Consider the following 19,780-nt stretch of genomic DNA (forward strand, 5'->3'; position numbering starts at 1 on the left):
AGTATAGCAGGGATTGTGGGGCTGGTGCGGGATCGGGCAGTGTTTCGTTCTGCTGTGCATGGGGTCGCTATGAGTCGGAAACGACTTGACGGCACTTAACAACAACAACAACAGAAGTAGATCCCAGAACCTACTGAAAAATCTGTAGCAAAATTAAAATGCAACAAAACCATAATTCTATATAAAACTAGACAGTCACTATAAAAACTATTACAATATCTTAATACAAATACAACTAGTTTTGTCCTTAACTTTAAAGTAAGATACAATTACAGATATACAAAGTTTAGTCTAGCTACATAGTAATCAGAACTTTAAGATGCTGAAGTCACTGTTTTGAAAGATATCATACAATCATAAACATACACACATAATCCTAGCTTATTTTTTTTCCAACTTTGGTGAAAAATGTAAGCGTCCATTAGAGCTGAAATTTCTGGGATCAATAAACATTTATGGAATTAATCAATGAAAGCTGTTAAGTCTACTTTCTGCGTATCACTCTCTTCTGGCAAAAGGCCTGAAATTTTTGCTTTAAAAGATTTATAAAGTACCAAGTCTATAAAAGTACAAAAGGCACACAGGTAAGGGAAATGGCCAGCAATGGCAGTAGGAATTAATTATTTTTAAATTCTTCGTTTCTCAACTGTCGATAATTTAATTTGCATTATAAACTGACACCCTCAGTATCTATATAAGATAGTTAAGCTCACAAAAAAAAATTTTAATAAAAAATTATTTTTAAATTTACACTGCTCATGAGACTTAATTCAGCTTATCAGTACTTTCTGGATAGAATTAAGTCAGAATTCTAGTTCTGTTTAACTTACCTAGGCTAGGTGCTGAAAAAAATGGGTTTAAAAACTTATATGCAAACTCTAGGAATTTATTCTTAAAGAAATTATTATCGATGTTTCTAAAGTTTTAATTACAAGAACGTTCATCATAGCATTGTTTATAAAAGGAAAAGGAACACCATTTGTCCAACAACAGAGACTTGCAAATTATGATAAATCCATAGAAGAAATACTATGCAACCATTAAAAATGATATAGAATAATTTTTGATGAGTTGGAAAATGTTTGCAGTGAGTCAAGAGAGCTGTTTACAAAATCTAATCTATAATTCTTATCTCTGTTTCTGGGAGGAAATTTAGGAAAAAAGAGAAAACACAAGTGTTAAGTGTTGTTTACCTATGATTTCCAAATTTTATACAATAAACATGTACTTCTTAAATAAGCAAATGTAAGGCTTTTTTGGTATTTATTCAGTATTGTATTAATTCAGTAATGATGTACTGCTTTGGTTTTATGAACAATATAAAAACCAACATATAGTGATGAAGCCATCACAAAAGAATTTATTTATTACCTGAGTTGGCGTAATGATGGGGACACCACCCACAATGTCAGTTCTATACGATACTTGCTTCTTTGCACAGGGATAATCACCCTGGCGACTCAGAACATCAGAATGAGACTGGGAGTCAGATTGCTTTGGTACCTGAAACAGTAAGTCAAATCATTCTGCGATTATATATTGTGTGTGTGTGTGTGTGTGTGTATATATATATACGTTTATATATATATATATGACTATCACACAATTTTCAACTAATTGTCCATTTACATATGACTAACAAATCGATATACAACGATTTAAATGGCACACACATGTGTAGGCACTCCATGAAATTCTCATGCTCTCTCTTCTGCTTCACAGTAATACTTCTATCAAATGGTCATCCTTTCACTGAATGCTCATTCAGGCAGGTTCACACATTCTCTCACTTAATTCTCTTAAAGACCCTATGTTACAGGGGTAGGATGCCCACTTCAGAGGTAAGGAGACAGGTTCAGAGGCATTAGGGAATGTGGGTTTAGGTCTTGGCCTTACCACTTTCTAGCTAGGTTTGTGCAGTTCTCTTCTAAACTCACTCTGCAGTTTAGTCCAGCACTTCACACTATTAGACCTCTTGGTCTAACTTGCAAGCTTGTCCTTTCCTCCACTCCTACCCAGGATTCTGCAAGCTCCTCTGAGGACAGGGATCATGGTCCCAGGACAGAGAGCACTACCCAGCCCAAGTATTCAATAAATGTCCAAAGACTGACTTAATGGATGAATGAAAAAGCATATTAGGAAAAAAGATAACAAAATATTTGATGTAAATCAAAAACCCTTAATACTTACCAGGAATTTTAAGAAGTAATGCTAATACTTAGGGAGCTCTGGTGGTGTAATGGGTAAGGCCTTCGGTTACTAACCAAAAGATCAGTGGTTCGAACCCACCAGCTGCTCCGTGGAAAAAAAATTGACACAATCTGCTTTTACAAAGATTTACAGCTTTGGAAACCCAATGGAGGTGGTTATGAGTGGTGATCAACTCAGTGGCAGTGAGCAATGCTAATACTTAAATCAGTCTTAACTGATTTGTTTATACACATAAAGAATGATAATGCAAAAGAACCCAATGTCTCAAGTCAATTCCAACTCATAGTGACCCTAGAGGACAGAGCAGAACTGCCCCATAGGGTTTCCAAGGTTTTAAGTCTTTACGGAAGCCTCATTTTTCTCCCGTGGAGCAGCTGGTGGGTTCAAACCATTGACCCGACCCTGTGGTTAGCTGCCAAATGGTTTAGCCACTGCAGCACCAGACCTTTTTTACAAATAATGGTAGACAGCAATAGACTCTCATGTATTAATTCCTCGTTGAAGTGAAATCAAAGAATCAGAGGTGTCACAAATATTAAACATATTTTAGCTTTTCTTATGGGGTTAATTAGAGAATAAGATACATGGTTAATTAACTTTGTCTACAGATGGTTAACCATATAATCTGTGCTTTGATTATTAATTTTGAAGGCTCCGAATAAACATGCTCAGAATCAAGTAGAATGTTGGACATGACTGAATCTCTATGGTAATTTAAAGGACATTTGGGGACCTTGTAGTCTATCAGAAAGATTATGACAAACACTTCTAACAAGCACAGAAATGCTGGTATAAAAACATTAAATTTAAACTGCTTGCCTGCTAACAGGGTTCACTCACAATGACAGGGGACCCTTCAAAGACCCAACCCAACTGTGTGTATAATTCCAAAGCAGTGGTTTCTCAAGCTTTTGTATAAAAAGTCACCACCCAGGAACACTGTTAAAAACTTTGTCTGATGCTACTTGCACCAGGGGCATAGAAAAGCAGGTCTATAATGGTGTTTGCAGGCCAGGCTTTGAAACCTTTTTGCAAAGTTTCACGCAAATGGACAACGTCTGAGAAGATGCTAACCTAGAGTGGACCCCAGTCCACATGCGTTAATTTACAGATACAGAGGACTTCTCTCTTGGGTGACTTCTAAAACTCCTCCTCCTCTCCTTCCATACCCTTCTAGCCCTAGAGATGCTCCTCACCCAGCTTCCTCCCGAGAGAGAGAGAGAGAGACCAAGACCAGAGAGGAAGAAAAGACAAAGGTAATCTGAAAGAGAAGTCTGGAGTTCGAAAAGCTTTCTCTGGGAGGCTGTACATTGTAGAATGCTTTTAAAAAGCAATACAATAATGGACAGAATTTTACTTAGCAAACTAAAAAACCCACTGCCATGGATTCCAAGTCATAGTGACTCCATAGGACTGGGTGGAATCACTCCATAGGGTTTCCAAAGCTGTAAAATCTTCACAAAGCCAACTGCCACATCTTTCTCCCATTTACTTGACAAGATTTCCTTAATTACACAAGAATGAAAAGGTTTCAGAGAATATCATATCCTGAAATAATCTGAGAAAAAAAGACCACAGTATTTTCTAATGAATGCTGCTGTGGACTATGGAGCCAATTCCCACCCATAGCGACCTTACAGGACAGAGTAGAACTGTCCCATAGGATTTCCTCGGCTGTAATCTTTCCAAGAGCAGATCCTTGGGTTTTTTTCTACCATGGAGGTACTAGTGGGTTCGAACTGCTGATCTTTTAGTTAGCAGCTGAGCAGTTAACTATGGCATCCCCCGGGCTCCTTTTCCAATGAAATAGCCTCGTGTTTTCCAATTCTTTTGACAGAAAAGATCGCCAAGTACCCCACTAAATGCAGAAAACAGCTTTATGACAATTTAAAAGCGGTGCAAACATGATTTGTTCAGCGGCATTAGATGAGGGGCTGTTGAGAGAACATTCACAGGGAAAGCACCAGCTAGTCTCTTCCAAGCAATTGAGGGTAACGGTATGTGGATACTTCTGAACTAAGGACGACATACGTGTGTGTTTCTGGAGATACAGGCATCTCCCTAAAACTACACTGAAATTTACATTGGCTTTTCCACTTTTCTTCCAGAAATGATAGTGTAGTAAAAATCCTGGCCTACATTACTAAGCCTAATGCTTTTAATTTGTCCTTATTATAAAATCAATGCTAAATATAGCATAATTCCAATGGTAAGGTCCAACACCTAACTTAGAATTGTATTTTATAATAAAAACTATCTAAATTGTAATCATCCTATTCCCTAAGAACAAGGAAAAGGCCCAAGAATGTACATAGTTCCCTTAAAAATTAGTGTAAACTCAGCCATTAATATCACTCATTTTAGGATGAAAAAGACGTTAGCCAGCAGCTGAGAATCAGGAAGAGGATCTCACTAGACAGATAACAAGTGCCAGCGACACTGCCCAGGCTCTGGTCCTACTGACTCGTATCTTCGTTCACTGTCCCTTCCTTCCTATTCTTTTTTATGTGACCCTGAGTGTGCATTTGGCAGGTATATGCTTATGCTTACTTGGGGTGTCACCTACTGAAAGAGCAGGAAAAACTAAAATGTAAAAATGACCAGACAAAGAAGAGAAGAACAAAACAGATCTAAGCATTTATGATTGAAAATCAATGAAAATGCTGCTGGTTTCTCAAGAGTTAAAGGGAAGGCTGTTCAGCTCATTGAGGATACTGACAGGGCTGAAGACTGGCACCTCCAGTGTTCAACCACAAACTCCTGAGGGGGCTGTGCGTGACCTGCCCGGTGGAAACCAGCAGCATTCAATAGAAAAGGCCTCACACTTTCTGCCCATGGGCCATTTGTGAGACTAAGGCCCTGTATTTAGCTTGCTCTAACTGTCCCCGCTTGCTGTGGTACAGTGAACTACTTGGTATGGCTCTTCTAGCCATGGTCTTTGCAATTCCCACCAGACGACTAGGTGGAACTGTGCAACTATGAGGTGCCTGTGGCACACCAAGGGGATTGGAGAGCTTGTTAGTAATGTAAATAAGGTACATGCAGTGACTCTATAGGAAGACAAACTGCATGTATACTAAGATATAAACTTTAAGCCATTCCACTAGGCTTAAAGTGAGCCATTTCAGAGGTTGAAAAGGGGGAATCTCACTGCCATCAAGAGAGAAGAGCCAGAGGTGGAGCGGAGGAGGTGGAACGAAACACATTCTTAGACCCGAGATCCCTACACTAGATCTCAGCAGACATACCTGACAGAGATGCCTGGCTGAGAGACGGCGGCACTGGAACCATGAGGCATGAGACAGAGAAGTGGGCTTACCTGACCCAGAGTGAGAAAGCTGAGTGTCTTTGGGCAGGAGAGTTGCTGGTGGAGTGGGGTGCACGTACATGTATCTACTGGCAGAGCTGATTAAGCTTTGTAACACACTTGCCTGAGTAGGGCACAGGCCAGGCCAAGAGGCCATGGTCCAGAGAGGTGAGCCTGAGGGCATAGCAGAGGGGAGACTTTCCTGATTGAAGAGTTGTATTCTGAGAGCATTCCTGAACCCGAGTTGTAGCCTGTTATTTCCCTAATAAACCCCATAATCGTGAACATAGTCTGTGATTTCTGTATGGCCACTGCAATGAATTCTCGAACCCAGCAGAGAAGTAGCGAGTGCCATGGGAGGGATGGTTGGTGTCAGAGTTGACCGCTGAAGGGTGGTGGCATGTCTGGCCTCATAGGAATAAGCCTTGGGCTGTTGGTGGTGATACTCTCTCCCTCTTGTGAGGTTGGAGGAGGTCAAAAGATGCTACCTCCCTGCCCTTCCTGCACTTGCCAATTAAAAAAAAAATCATCATATTTGTGGGGTTTATGCCACTACCTCAGAAGACTAAATTTTTGGTAAAACTGATAATAACTTTTCAATTATAATCTATGTGAATAACAGTTATTATTAAAAAAAATAAGTAAAAGTATATTTCAGTTTAGAAATTCACCATATACATCTTATATTCCTTAAAAATCAGTAAGGGACCAGAGACCACAATTTTTATATTGTTACTAATAAAAACGAAGTTAGTTGAAAGCACACTTTACAATTTGATTTTCCAAACTCTAATCACTGACATCCCCCTCCATGCTGGTTCTTCTACTACTACTGCTCTCTTTCTTTTTTTAAATAAGGGGGAAACCATCTATCTGCATTCCCATAGACTCCGGGAAGTAACTACAAAAAGCCACAGACCATGGGGTGGGAGGGCAGTGTACTGAGACACCCAGGTCCTACTTCAACACCCACTTCCCTGTCACCACCTATACCCTCAATCCTCACTATCTCAAAACAAGATTTGAGAATTGCAACATTTTTAGCTTTATGTACTTCATAGTAAGTACTCAGCAAATGATCAAATTACAGAGTCTGTAATTAAAATGCCATCTGCAGTGACTCTATAGGAAGACAAACTGCATGTATATTAAGATGTAAACTTTATTTTTTCGAAGAAACCACATATGAATCATTAACAATTTCTATGGAATATTATGACATATTAGAAACTCCATAATCTAACACACTTGTTTAAAGTGCATGTCAAATTAAAATGGGTAAGATTGTTTCAAAGAATAAACGTAAAATACTTATTAAAGCACAGGAAATTCATTACTACTCTATGAGTTAAATTTCTATCTATTCAAAGTTGGTTTTTAAAGAGCTCTGGTGGTGCAGTGCCTAAGGCATTTGACTGCTAACCACGTTAGTGGTTCACACCCACCAGCCACTCCATGGAAGGAAGACTGGGCAATCTACTTCCACAAAGATATACCACCTCAGAAACCCAATGGGGGTCACTATGAGTCAGAATTGACTTGATGGCAGTGGGTTTGGTTTGAAAGTTGATTTCTAAGAAGACGTGGTAGCATGAGTGGGTTAGCACTCAACTGCTAACTGAAAGGTCAGTGGTTCAAACCCACTGGCTGCTCCATGGGAGAGACATGAGGCTGTATGCTTCTGTAAAGAGACAGCCTTGGAAATCCTGAGGGGCAGTTCTACTCTGCCCTCTGGGGCACTGTGAGTCAGAAACGACTTGAGAGCAGTGGGTTTGATTTGGGCTAGCAGTGGGTTTGATTTGGGCTAGCAGTGGGTTTGATTTGGGCTTTGCTTCCGTAACAACTGATAGCCTTGGAAACCCTGTGAGGCAGTTCTCCTCTGCCCTCCAGGGCCACTATGAGTCATAATGGACTTGACAGCAGTAGGTGAAGATTGACTTTCAGTTGTTAGCTGCAGATGAGTCATGTCTGACTCATGGTGACCCTATCAATTCTACATTCACTTTTATAGAGTTATAATCATTTTGTTGAAAAACTAAGGATTTCTACATATGTGTTTATTTTCCTAAATGCTGAATTACAAAAATATGAAAATCATTTATCAACAAATTATCTTTAAGAACTTCTAAAAAGCTGGAAGACCTCAGAGCTAATTGCAAGTCCCCATACTTTACATTACTCAGTCCCTCATCTGCTTCCTTTCTCATGCTAACAAGTTCTATAGAGGCATTTGTGTAAGGACGTTCATTCCATTAAAAACTGGACATGGCAATTCAAGATCCCCCAAAACAGTTGTTGTTGTTGTTGTTGTTGTATAAAAGCCTAAAATCCCACCTTTTCCTCTGAACACACCAAGAAACCGGCGCTGGCTTATTACTGCAAATCAGGAAAAAAACAAAAGAATTCAACAAAGTTACTAGAAACTGTCTTCTTCAAGTAGTGTTCCAAGTAGGGAATGTTTATTAAAAGTGCTCAAAATCATCAGTTAAAGTCTTTTAAGAATACATATTTCTGAATCAGTTCAAAAACTACCTTCCTGAAACTGCACAAACCTAAAATAACTTCTGCTTCAGGCGGATCAGAGGCATGCGTGGGTGAGTACCATCACGTGGTAACAAGCTGTTCTGTTGCAAGACAAGAAATTCAATTTAACTCTGAGAACAGCTTTAGTTACATTAACTCTTCGTTGTGTTGTCATATAAATATGGCATCATCCCTTTTAGACGGGAACTAACAAGTAAGTAACAGAGACTAGGGCATCTGCTTTATAAGTCATTTGGGGTCAGCAAACAACTGCACTTCGGTCAAAACATGCTTCAGTTGACACACAATTTACATCCTCTCCACCCAGGCCTGCTGCCTGTCTCTCTGGAAGTGTCGGAGGAGGGAGGCGTGAGGCGTGAGGCGTGAGGCGGGTAAGGTATCATCAGGGGAGGGACAGCTCTGCTTACTCATCAACCTCAGGAGTAAAATCTCCAGCAAGTTTGGTTTTGGCCTGAGAAACCAGAGCAAGGAAAGACCTCCTTATTCCAGAGGCCGTAAGGCACTGTGGTTCAGAGTGCAGGTTCGTGACCCAAGCAGACTGGGTTCAGATCACAACTCCCCAAGTTAGCAGTCAAGAAATCTGTGCGAGTTGCTCATCTTTCTAAGTTTCACCTTTCCAGATAATTTAGATAAATCCTTGAATACAAGGTTTGGCACACTGTAAATAGTTAACAACTAATAATGTTCATCAAAAAAAACCAACAGAAGAGAAGCCCTGGCTGGAGACAGACTGTTGCAGCATGGGACAGGAGAGCAAGGTGCCAAGGCCCCGAACTCCAGGAGGAGCATGAGAGCAGCAGGGGCAGACCATGTGGGCAGGAATCCCTGGGCCCGGCCTCAGATGCAATCCCCACCCCGGTACTGCATTTCTAACCTTTCCCTCCCCTTGTCCCGCTCCTGCCTTCAACTCCTGCCTCTCTGACACCAGTCCCAGGTCTGGCCTACAAGACAGGACTGCCACTCCCACTGGCTGGGAGGTGGCAGGCAGCCTCTCCTACAATGCTCAAAAAAAAAAAAAAAACACACCCTCGAAGTACAATTCTAAGAGTGCACTTTCCCCAAGAAACAGCACTGCTAGCACTGGTCAGCTGCTGTGGTGCTACCTATCACTACCAAGGTACATGATGGGCTAAAGTACTCATGGGTTGACTTAAGGGCCAAGAGTCACCATGACAAGAAACTGTATTCACATTTCTAAGCACCTGTCTTTTAAACAAACTCTGAGCATGCAGCCCTTTGGTAAGGTGGGGTCATTAGGTAGATGTTATTTTCAAAACGTTAACAATTACTTCCAGACATTAGAAATTTTCAAAAAACTAAAAATACTTACTGTAATTTTTATAGCTTTGTTCAACACATTTACCCATTCTACTAGGTCCTGCTGATCATTGGCTTGTAGGAAGTATTTCCTCATCCCTGCATTCATAACTGTTGAGAGAAAAAATTAAACTACAACAGATGAAATTTTGTACTTGTTACCTTTAAATGTACATTCATGACAGCTATTTCAGTATTGTGACTCTCTTGGATTTGATGAAATGTTAGATCATACGGTAATACTGCTTTCTTCACCTGGTAATTTGATAAACCTTTCATTTTTAATGGCTACATAGTTTTTCATTAAATGGATACACTGCAATATATTTAGCCAATCTCCTAATGACAGGCATTTAGACCATTTTCAATTTTTGAAATTACATAAATGTCACAATGTAACATCATATACACATATTTCTCCGTATTTGGCCTAGTATTTCTCTAGGATAAATCTGACATATACTTGAGTCGAAAGGAATTCACATTTAAAATTGTTATAGATACTAGCATACCGCCTTTCCAAAAGGCTGAACTCCTTACGTTCCTACCGACAGTGTGTGAACACGCCTGTCTCAGCGAGTTCTGCTCACCAGTTCCAGTTACTGGCGCTCACACTGGTTCTGGATCCACTGTTCCCATCCCCAAGCCTCTGGCACTGGGGCTGGGAATGCACACAATGTTCTCCCCATCTGTCAGCTTTAGTGACACTCTGCCAATGGGAAGCACTGACAGGAGACTGGAAGGTGGGAGGTGGGAGGGCAGGGGAATTCTCTTCTGGATTTCTGCTCTTCTTGGCCTCTCTCCAGCAGCAGCACGCAGCGACCTACTGCTGCAGGGTCTTCTGATGCCCTGCAGACTCCCCTTAGACGCTAATCCATCGTGCCACAATGGTGTCTCCGAAATCCCAGGTTCTGGGAGTACCACCTCCTTCTCTGTGCCTGGAGCCCTAGGGTGGTAGCTGCTTCACGCAGTTTCTATTCCAATTTCCGGGTCACTTCAGCATTCCCTCTGTGTACTTCCAGTCTTCCCACACATGGTTCAACAATCCCCTGCAATAAATCCTGTGTCTGATGGGCTTAGTGAGGTGTGCTTTCCTGACTCAACCATGACTGATGCAGTACTCTCTGCAACCTAACTGGTAAATAATTAGTTCTTCTTTAAATTGGAATTTTATTACTGAGAATTTAGTTTTGTATATTTATTGGCCATCTGTATTTCTTTTGTGAACTTTATTTTTCTCACCCAACTTTCTCCTGAATTGTTCATTTTTTATTGATTTACAGTTTTATATTAATCCTTTCTGTCTCATTACAAGCATTTTCCTGTCTTGTCATTTATCTTTCTACTTTGTTCATAGTATCTTTGATCAAAAAGAAATATTCTATTGATCTTTTTCTTTAGTGCCTCCATACTTCATATCATATTTAGAAAATCTCACTCAAGAGTATAAAAATAAACACCCCTACCTTTCTAGCGTTATAAAATTTCTTTATATTTAAAATTTTCAAACATTTAAGGCCTTTGGAGAAATGATAAATGCCATAAAATACAAATTAACATAAATCAATAAACCACTAAGACATTACGCATGTGAATAAATAACTTTTGTTTTAATTTCTAACAATCAGTAAATATCCCTTTATAATCTTCCTCCAGCTGAGGCTGAAGCTGAAAGCTTCTCAAATTGGCATCTTCTTTCCACCTTTTTTGGGCATCTGGCTAGAACATATGAGAGTTTTTGAAAACATAAGCACTTATTAACACACAACACCTAGTACAAAGTAAATGTTCAATGCACATATTTTTTAATGAATAATATTTATGTGAGGACCTCTTTTAAGGAAGGGAACAGAGGCATATATACTAAAAAGACTCTTAGCATACCCTGCAGTGTGTATAAAAACTCCTATTGTTTCAGGAACTATTTCATGTGATATGATGTGGAAAAAAGACGAGAGCCTAGAGTTACTCAGGCCTCCTAGCTCATGCACTCACTAGCAACACCATCTTATAAAAATGATTTAATCTCTCTGGGCCCCATTTTCTTCATCTGTGATATGGGAATGCCACTCACTCTTTCTTTGAAGGATAGAGATGATGAAACTAGCACACTGCTCGGCACAGAACAAATATTCACCATTATCGTCTGGAGGTCTCCAAGAAGGAAGGAAATATTGTAAAAAACGTAAAGCAAATTACTGAAAAGGGGTATGTCAGCAATAATTCACATTCTCCACGACCCACAATCTCCCGCCTGAACCTGCCACCCAGTGGGCTGGGGCGAGGCAGAAGCAGGGCTGCGTTCAACATGCAGACTTTCATCCAGTCCTCCTATTTTCAGTTTCATGCCTCATCCCTTCCCTTCTCTGGGACTAGTGTACCCAAGTAGAGATCATCGCTGATTCTATTTCTGGAGCTCCTCTACCTCCCATTTCCTGTTGGGATGGGGGAAGGGCAGCTGCCTGACAGAGCCAGATGGAGGTGGGGACTAGAAGTTTTTCCTGATGTAGACATTCAAAGTCCCTGTTTTCGGTCTCTCCCCACTGTTGCTTCTCCAGCAACTGTATCTCCAGCTGCTAAGCCTCTCCATGGTCATCACGTGACTTACATTATCTGCCATTCCTCCACCTACCTTTACCTTCATGTGCCGCAGTTCGGGGTTATGGCTATCTGCCACTGTCAACAAAGATGGTCCACATATTCTTGTTCCTACTGATTTGAGGCAATTTGAGTAGAGATGGGAGAGGAAGTCTTCACGCTGCCATTTTTACTAGCTGTGGTACCAGTGCAGAAACCAGTGCCTCTCTCTCTGAAGGCAGAAATTTAGCAAACTTCTCTCCACCACCACTAGTAGTAGAGGACTAACACACTACTAGCAGACCAATAAATGATTAATCTTTATCTCTGACTCCAACTAACTTCATCCATTCTAAACATCCCATTCATTCTGAACATCGAATCTATGACTCTGTTTATTACTATTCCTTGAACCAGGAAATTTGAGATTTCACATTTAACAGATTTCTCAAAAGCAGTTATAAGGCACTCTGGTGGCACAGTAGGTAAGGCTGCTAACCAGAAGGTCAGCAGCTCAAACCCACCAGCTTCTCTGTGGGAGGAAGATGGGGCAATCTACTTCCATAAAGATTTATAGCTATGGGGGTCACTGTGAGTTTGAACTGACTCTATGGTGGTGGTGGGGTTTTTTTGGTTTTTTGGTTGGTTTGTTTATGAGTGTTATACATTCTATGATGCAAAGCTCTGTTACCTGACTTGCCCCCAGCAGCATTCCACTCACAAGATTGTGACATTTTTCTATGTAATAACCAAAAATATAATTTATAATAAACACGTAACTTTCTTTTAATTTCTTATTGGTAGTTAAATAATGACAGAGATTTTCCTGAGTAACTATGTTTCATCCCACGTGTGTCACGTCTTCTTACTGGATACATGACTACTATCAGATGGTGTCTTTCACACACGCCTATGGAAGAAATCTGCCCTTTCAAGCAAGAGCGTGAAGAACCTGAACATCAGTTCTACCCCAAAAGGCTTCTTTTTTTTTTTTTACTTTCACATAAATAGTCTCTTTTGATATCAGTTGGCCACTCCTCCTGGTTTTTGTCCCTTCCATCACTAATGTCCACTACCACTCTCTGAAAGCACACCAATCCTCCCAGTTACAATTATCCCCCGTGATTTGAACAGATTCCAACGTTCCCATCCTTATCTTCAAGCTCCACCCAGTCTTCAATTACGGTCAGTTCACCAGAACACTTCTATTTGGAAGTCTGGCCATGATTTCAAACTCCACACATCTAAAGTCAAGCATTTTACCCTATCTAACTGGCTCTCCTGATTTCCTCACGTGTTTAGATGGAGCAAACTTACATCTGATGCTTCTCTTTTCCCTCCAATGCCCACACAGCCCACAAAATCCCTCAGTGTTTCTTCTAACATGTTTCATTTTCCTTCTTTCCCAACTACCACCACTCTAAGGACTGTAGTATAAAAGCCACTTACCTATTCTACCTGCATCAAGACTCTCCTATTCTAAAAAAAAAACACCTTCCTTCACCATATGTCCACCCTCTACATGCTTGCCTCCCCTTTGCAAGATACACACCACTTGTCAACACATTACAAGCTGATCTCTACTGGTCTTTTTGCTAATTTCTAGCCTATTACCACCACCCACTCCAGCTTCACTGACGGCTCCATTCCCTGTGCACGCCACCCTCCTCTCCCCACGTGCCTCTGTCCATGTACTGCTGGCCTTCTCTCCCCACTGGTAAAGGACGACATAGGAGTTAGCTGACCACCAGGTCAAGTCTCTCTTTCTCTGTGGCTCCACTGATTCCCAAGACCCCTAATGAGGACTTGAAACTCCTCCTTTATGCTTCTAACACACTGTATACCCCTTTATAACAGACTGGGATAAACACAATCAAAATTATCTGGTATTGTACTGTCTCTAACAAGCCTGTGAAATCTGTAAGGGCAGCTACTGTTTCCTTTAATCTCAACAACCCCAGTTCAAGAACAGCAGCTAGCCTATTTGCAGGCATTCACTAAATGTTTGTTGAACAAGTTAATCTGATACCCTCAATTACCTGTGCCTACAAACTGTACATTTCTCATTATCCATAAAACGAAGACCAAACCCTTTATCTGCATTGCTTAACATCCACAATACATTCTGTGAAACAGGACACGATGTGATTTGAACACTGTGTGAACACCATCTCATAGTCCGGTCCCACTTTTTAAGCATCCTGAACAAGCTTTGTGCCTTAGCAGTGACTGTCAATGTGCTGAGAGGGATTCTCTCTCACGTTTGGTCCTCAATCCATATCGTAAGCAGCTCTCCGTATCTGATACAAGTCCCTCTTGCGTTTTTATCAGCCTTGACGCTTTCAGTGGAGCTGGTCCTTTAACAGCTTGGACAACTTCTGTTTTTGAGGAATGTCATGATTCTCAAGTGTCACACACCTACATCATGAGCAACAGCATTCACTGATTTTCGATCTTGATGTTGTTTAATAACCTTTGTTTCACTTCCAAATTGATCTTTCTCTTTTGCCTGTTACTGCTGCTATCACTAGCACTAGTTTTGCTGCATTTGGGAGCCATGATGCACTTCACAGTGATATTTTCAAAAGAAAATGAAACAGAGGTAACACTAGAACCCTGAAGTGATGTGTGACACACAAAATTTGATGCTGCTGCCTACGAGTCGAAGCATTCACTGTTATAAACTTTTTAGGTAGAAAGTAGAATACACACACACGCCAGTACAAATGCATTTATTACGACTATGAAGACATACATATCACAGGTCATACATGTACCATTCCATAATATGCCAGGCAGCACATCATCACACTGTACACAAGAGACATGAGATACATGTGTGTGTGCAGGAAGCTGCTGCATCTGCTCCATCCCATTCCCTGATCAGATCTGGTCTCTATTACAACCTTCTGGGACCACAGACATATACGTGGTCGGACGTTGCCTGAATGGATGTTGTATTTATATATAGACAAATACAAGGGAGAGGAGCTCTGGTGGCGTAGTGCCTTAAGGCACTTGACTGCTAACCAGGAGGCTGGCGGTTCAAACCTACCAGCCACTCCTCAGAAGGAAGGTTGGGCAATCTATTTCCATAGTGATACCACCTCGGAAACCCAAGGAGGGGTTGCTATGAGTCGGGTCCAACTCAACAGCACGTAACAACAATACAAGGGAAAAGATTAAAAATTACCCGAAACCTTGCAGGAAGTGACCATTATAAATGCCAAGACAACGGCTATAAAAGGAGGGAGGAAGTTTTGACTGGGATGGGACACAGGAAGGAAATTTGGCAAGGGGGCAAAGTTTTACTTTCTTACCTGAATGACAGTTACAAGACCATATGCCTAGAATAATTCATTAAACTATATGTTGTTCTGTGTAGTTTTCTGTTTCATTTACAATAAAAAATATGTATCTTTGAATTACATGAAATCCCTGCTCCCAGAAATCATTACCACTGATATTAAGAAGCTTTCCCTTTCAGACTGCTCTCCTTACTGGGACTCAAGTCTTTGGCAGCCTGGCCAAAGACTCTTTTGGGAAGGATGTCCCCAGTCTGATCTCTATACTTTGCCCCCACTTTCCCATAGGTACCCAGCCAGTATTCTAACATGGGGCTTATCCTACTGCACTGGGACCTTCTGCTCACTAATCTGACTATACTGCAAGCACCCTAAAGACAGAGACAATCATCTCTGTAGCCTGAATCGCTACACGGCCTGCTATACAGAGGTTACTCAGTAAACATCTGACCAGTTAATAAATTTCAGGGCTTTCAAAATCTGGCTCCAGCCTACACATTTCCCTTGTATTAGTCTATATATCTCCTCCATTTCCCAACTCGAAAATTCTGATTCTTCCATGTGTACATCTCTGTACCATGCAGTATGACACAGGCTGGCTCAAGAACACCTAGGAAAACTAGTTAAATCATTTCAAGGTAACATTTCAACTCTTCAACTTCTTGAGTCATTTTTTTTTTTTTTAATTATCTGTAAACACTCAACAGAATACTTAAATGGCTAAACTCACTATCTTAATGACATACTTCATTAATTTTGAACAAAGTGATACACAATCTCATAGGAGGAAAAAGAATCTCCTCTAAAATAATCTAAGAAGTAGACTTTAATTTCTAAACTCTTGCTGGAAATGGAAAATATGAGGTTTAACTGATAACATATGAAGATAATCATAGTTAGAAGGGACCTTAAGACTTCTCCACTGCAACCACTCACCTTAAGCTTGAACAACCGCCCCCATCCCGGCAATCATGACACTCAAGTGGCAGGTCAACACGTTTGAACATTACTCTAGTGACAAAGGACTTACTAAGAAAACTCAGGCCGAGGGGAAAGGAAGGGGCTCAAGTGCTATCCCTTCACTCTACTCTTCCATCACAAAAATCCTTTAAAAAATGACCATTATGAGAGCCACACTGGTCCTCTTTATTTACACCTTTCTTCTGGTAGAAATCTGACTGACAAGTAGTTGGGATGCATTATGGGAGAACAAATAATTACGCTTGGAGCACTATTTTCTTATAATCACAGTCTTACCAGATCCATACATACACAATGCTTGTTTGTTAACATTTGTTTAAAAGACACATATCCAAGACTGTATGATAATCACTACACATAATATTTAGGTGACTGCACAGTGAATATTATTAGAAGGACTACTTTTCAGTAGCATCTGATGCTTTTTTTATTTGTTCCCTTTTCACTCATGTTCTCAGAAGCTGGTCCCTGAAGGTACTTGGGGAATAGTAGCTTACAGTGCTCACTTCCAGAAGTCACCTATTCTATTAAGTGCTACTAACCACCATTTCCACACCATTATTGTACCCGATAGTTACCATATCAGCCAAGCCCTCATGGATGGAGTTATCAAATTTCCTCAACAAATAAAAGGAAAAACAACATGAAAGAGAAAACAGATAATATAAAAATACTGTATTTAATTGTCTTGGAAGTAGGAACTCTTGGTCATCAGAGATGGGGGTGGGAAGAGGAATAAGGAAACCATTTGATACAACTACAAAAACTATCAGAGATGGGTCTCAGCCTCGGGCACCAGCCACGTAGCTAGAGGCAGCAGTGCAGAAGCCCCAGCCACGGCTGCAATCCAAAAGAAGCTGGTGATTGTAGGTGATGGTGCCCGTGGGAAGACCTGCCTCCTCATCACCTTCTGCAAGGATCAGTTCCCAGAGGTCTACATCCCTACCGTCTTTGTAACGACATTGCAGACACTGAGATGGATGGCAAGCAGGGGGAGCTGGCTCTATGGGACACAGCTGGGCAGGAAGACTATGACCGCCTACAGCCTCTTCCCCACCCAGATACTGATGTCATTCTCATGTGCTTCACCACTGACACCCTGACAGCCTGGAAAACATTCTTGAGAAGTGGACCCAGAAGTGAAGCACTTCTGCCCCAACGTGCTCATCATCCTAGTGGGGAATAAGCAGGACCTGAGGCAAGATGAGCACACCAAGGGAGAGCTGGCCAAAATGAAACAGGAGCCCGTTAGGTCTGAGGAAGGCCGAGATATGGCAAATCAGATCAGTGCCTTTGGCTACCTCGAGTGCTCGGGAGGTATCTGAGATGGCCACTCACACAGGCCTCCAGGTCCACAAGAATAACTGTCGGGACGGCTGTGCCATTCTGAGATCCCAAAAGCCTATCTACCTGTCCCCCACCTCCATAAGAGTGTAGACATTATACCCCTTCCAGCCCCGCCATCATGACCCTTGCTAAAGGTACCTTTTTTCAATTCCCTCCAGCCCAGGACTGCATTGAGCTTCCTGAGCCCCAGTGGTGGTGGTAAGCCTTCCTCCCAGCCCTGTGGGAACCAAGGCCTGTGCCCTGCCCTTTCAAAGTCCTGTTGCCTCAAGAGTGGGATTCTTACTCCCTCTGGCCTTCCCCAGAGGGTCTGTCACACCAGCACCTTATCCACTGCACCTGTCTGGGGCAGGGGACTTGGAGGATGTAACCAGAGTTCCCAGCCCCTGATTTTGTAGCTTGTCTCTGACTGTACTTTGTGGGGGGCATGAATAAAAGACACAGGCTCCAACAAATAAATAAATAAAATCACAGATTATTCTAATCCATACCAAAAATAGTAAGTATAGATATTTATTATAAAAATTTACCTTGTCTTTTATCATAGCAAGTTAACCCAAGGGAAAGTATTTCTAACTGGATTTATTCACTAGTCACCAGTAGCTTTAAATCAAATCTTAAAACAAGGCAAGAAAACACAGCAAAGGAATCCCAGTGTCTCAGACAGCAGAGCTGCACTAATTCAGGGTCAGAAACAAGTAGTGGGGCTTCATGGAAACATGTGGCATATCTGTTAGTTTTCCCTTAAATTCAGTCAAAACCACCAAGAAGATTAACATTTATTAAGTTCTCACCCTATGCCCATAGATGGGAGTTATAAAGTAAATGAAATTCAGAGGCCAAGTAGTGGTAAAACAGTATCGGATACAAATAAATTCCTGGACACAAAGAGCCACAACAGCACCCAAGACTACGTAAGAATGCCAGTCTGACTTACAATTATGGCACAAACATGTAAATCATGGTTACTTACCAAAACAGAACTCTGCCTTTGGCCTTAGCTTAGTTGCATCGCTAACCTGATAGGAAAAAGAGAGATGAGTCACTCACTTCTTAGTATTGTTGTTGTTGTTGTTATGTGCCGTGCAGTCAGACCTGACTCATAGCTACCCCTCCTTGGGTTTCCGAGGCTGTATCACTATGGAAGTAGATTGCCCAACCTTCCTTCTGAGGAGGGCTGGTGGGTTTGAACCTCCAGCCTTCTGGTTAGCAGTCAAGTGCCTTAGGTACTACACTACCAGATCTCCTACTTCTTTGTATACAAACTACAAAAAACCCAACCCAACTCACTGTCATCAACTCTATTCCAACTCATAGTGAGCCTTTAGGATAGAGCAGAATCGCCCCACAGGGTTTCCAAAGCTGTAATCTTTACAGAAGCACACTGCCTCATCTTTCTCCCACAGAGCACCTGGTGGGTTCGAACAGCTGCCTTTATGGTTAGCAGCCAAATGCCTTAACCACTATGCCACCAGAGCTCCAGATCATGCCACCAGACTATGCAAAGTATAATCGACCTTAAATATCACGTAAGCTCCCATGTGGATGACTTTCCGACAATCATACACATAGAGCATATAGATCTAAAGTTGAACTTTAAGAGCAAACAAAAAAGAATTATAAATTAAATGTAAGATCCAGGTATCAACAGTAAGATGTTTAAAGCAAATGATACTTCCACATTTTCTCCAAACAAACTTATTTTTTTCTTCAAAGGAAATGTGAAGAAGTTGAAAGTATACCATTAGGCTTTATGTCACACATGTAAGTATTTTGAGTTTAACATTTTTTAAATTATCCTAATAAGCAGGAAGCTCTGGTGATGTAGTGGTTAAAGCATTTGGCTGCAAACCAAAAGGTTGGTGTTTTGAACCCACCAGTTGCTCCACAGAAGAGAGATGAGGCAATCTACTTCTGTAAAGATTTACAGCCTTAGAAACCTAACGGGGGTCACTAAGAGTCAGAATCAACTCAGTGGCAGTGAGTTTGGTTTGTTTTTTTAATCCTAAATAAATACTCTATGTACACTACAAATTCTTCCCAAACTGCGTATTTCTAAATTAACTGTGTGCTGGTGGTGGGAGAGGGAGAGATTGTGAATGTCAAAAGGCATTCACCTGTTATGAGGAAATAGCATGGCACTCAAGTCCCTCTTGTAACAGCATGCCCAGGATAATGGGGTCACTTAAATGTA

At 41.1% G+C, this 19,780-nt stretch overlaps 1 protein-coding gene across 1 annotated transcript in view; it reads right to left on the minus strand.

Moving 5' to 3' along the window:
• The window catches only part of PLEKHA1 (pleckstrin homology domain containing A1), a 55,326-nt gene that overhangs the window by 26,128 nt on the left and 9,418 nt on the right, over positions 1-19,780 (minus strand). Inside the window, exons 3-5 of the mRNA XM_042780398.1 lie at positions 18,560-18,605; positions 9,426-9,490; positions 1,372-1,503 (exon numbers count right to left, since the gene is read on the minus strand). Coding sequence (XP_042636332.1) covers positions 1,372-1,503; positions 9,426-9,490; positions 18,560-18,605 — 243 coding nt within the window. The remainder of the gene's footprint in view (positions 1-1,371; positions 1,504-9,425; positions 9,491-18,559; positions 18,606-19,780) is intronic.

The sequence above is a fragment of the Orycteropus afer genome, unplaced genomic scaffold (genome assembly GCF_000298275.1).
Source record: "Orycteropus afer afer isolate SDZICR_OR568_19922 unplaced genomic scaffold, OryAfe1.0 scaffold00038, whole genome shotgun sequence".
NCBI classification, from domain to species: Eukaryota; Metazoa; Chordata; class Mammalia; order Tubulidentata; family Orycteropodidae; genus Orycteropus; species Orycteropus afer.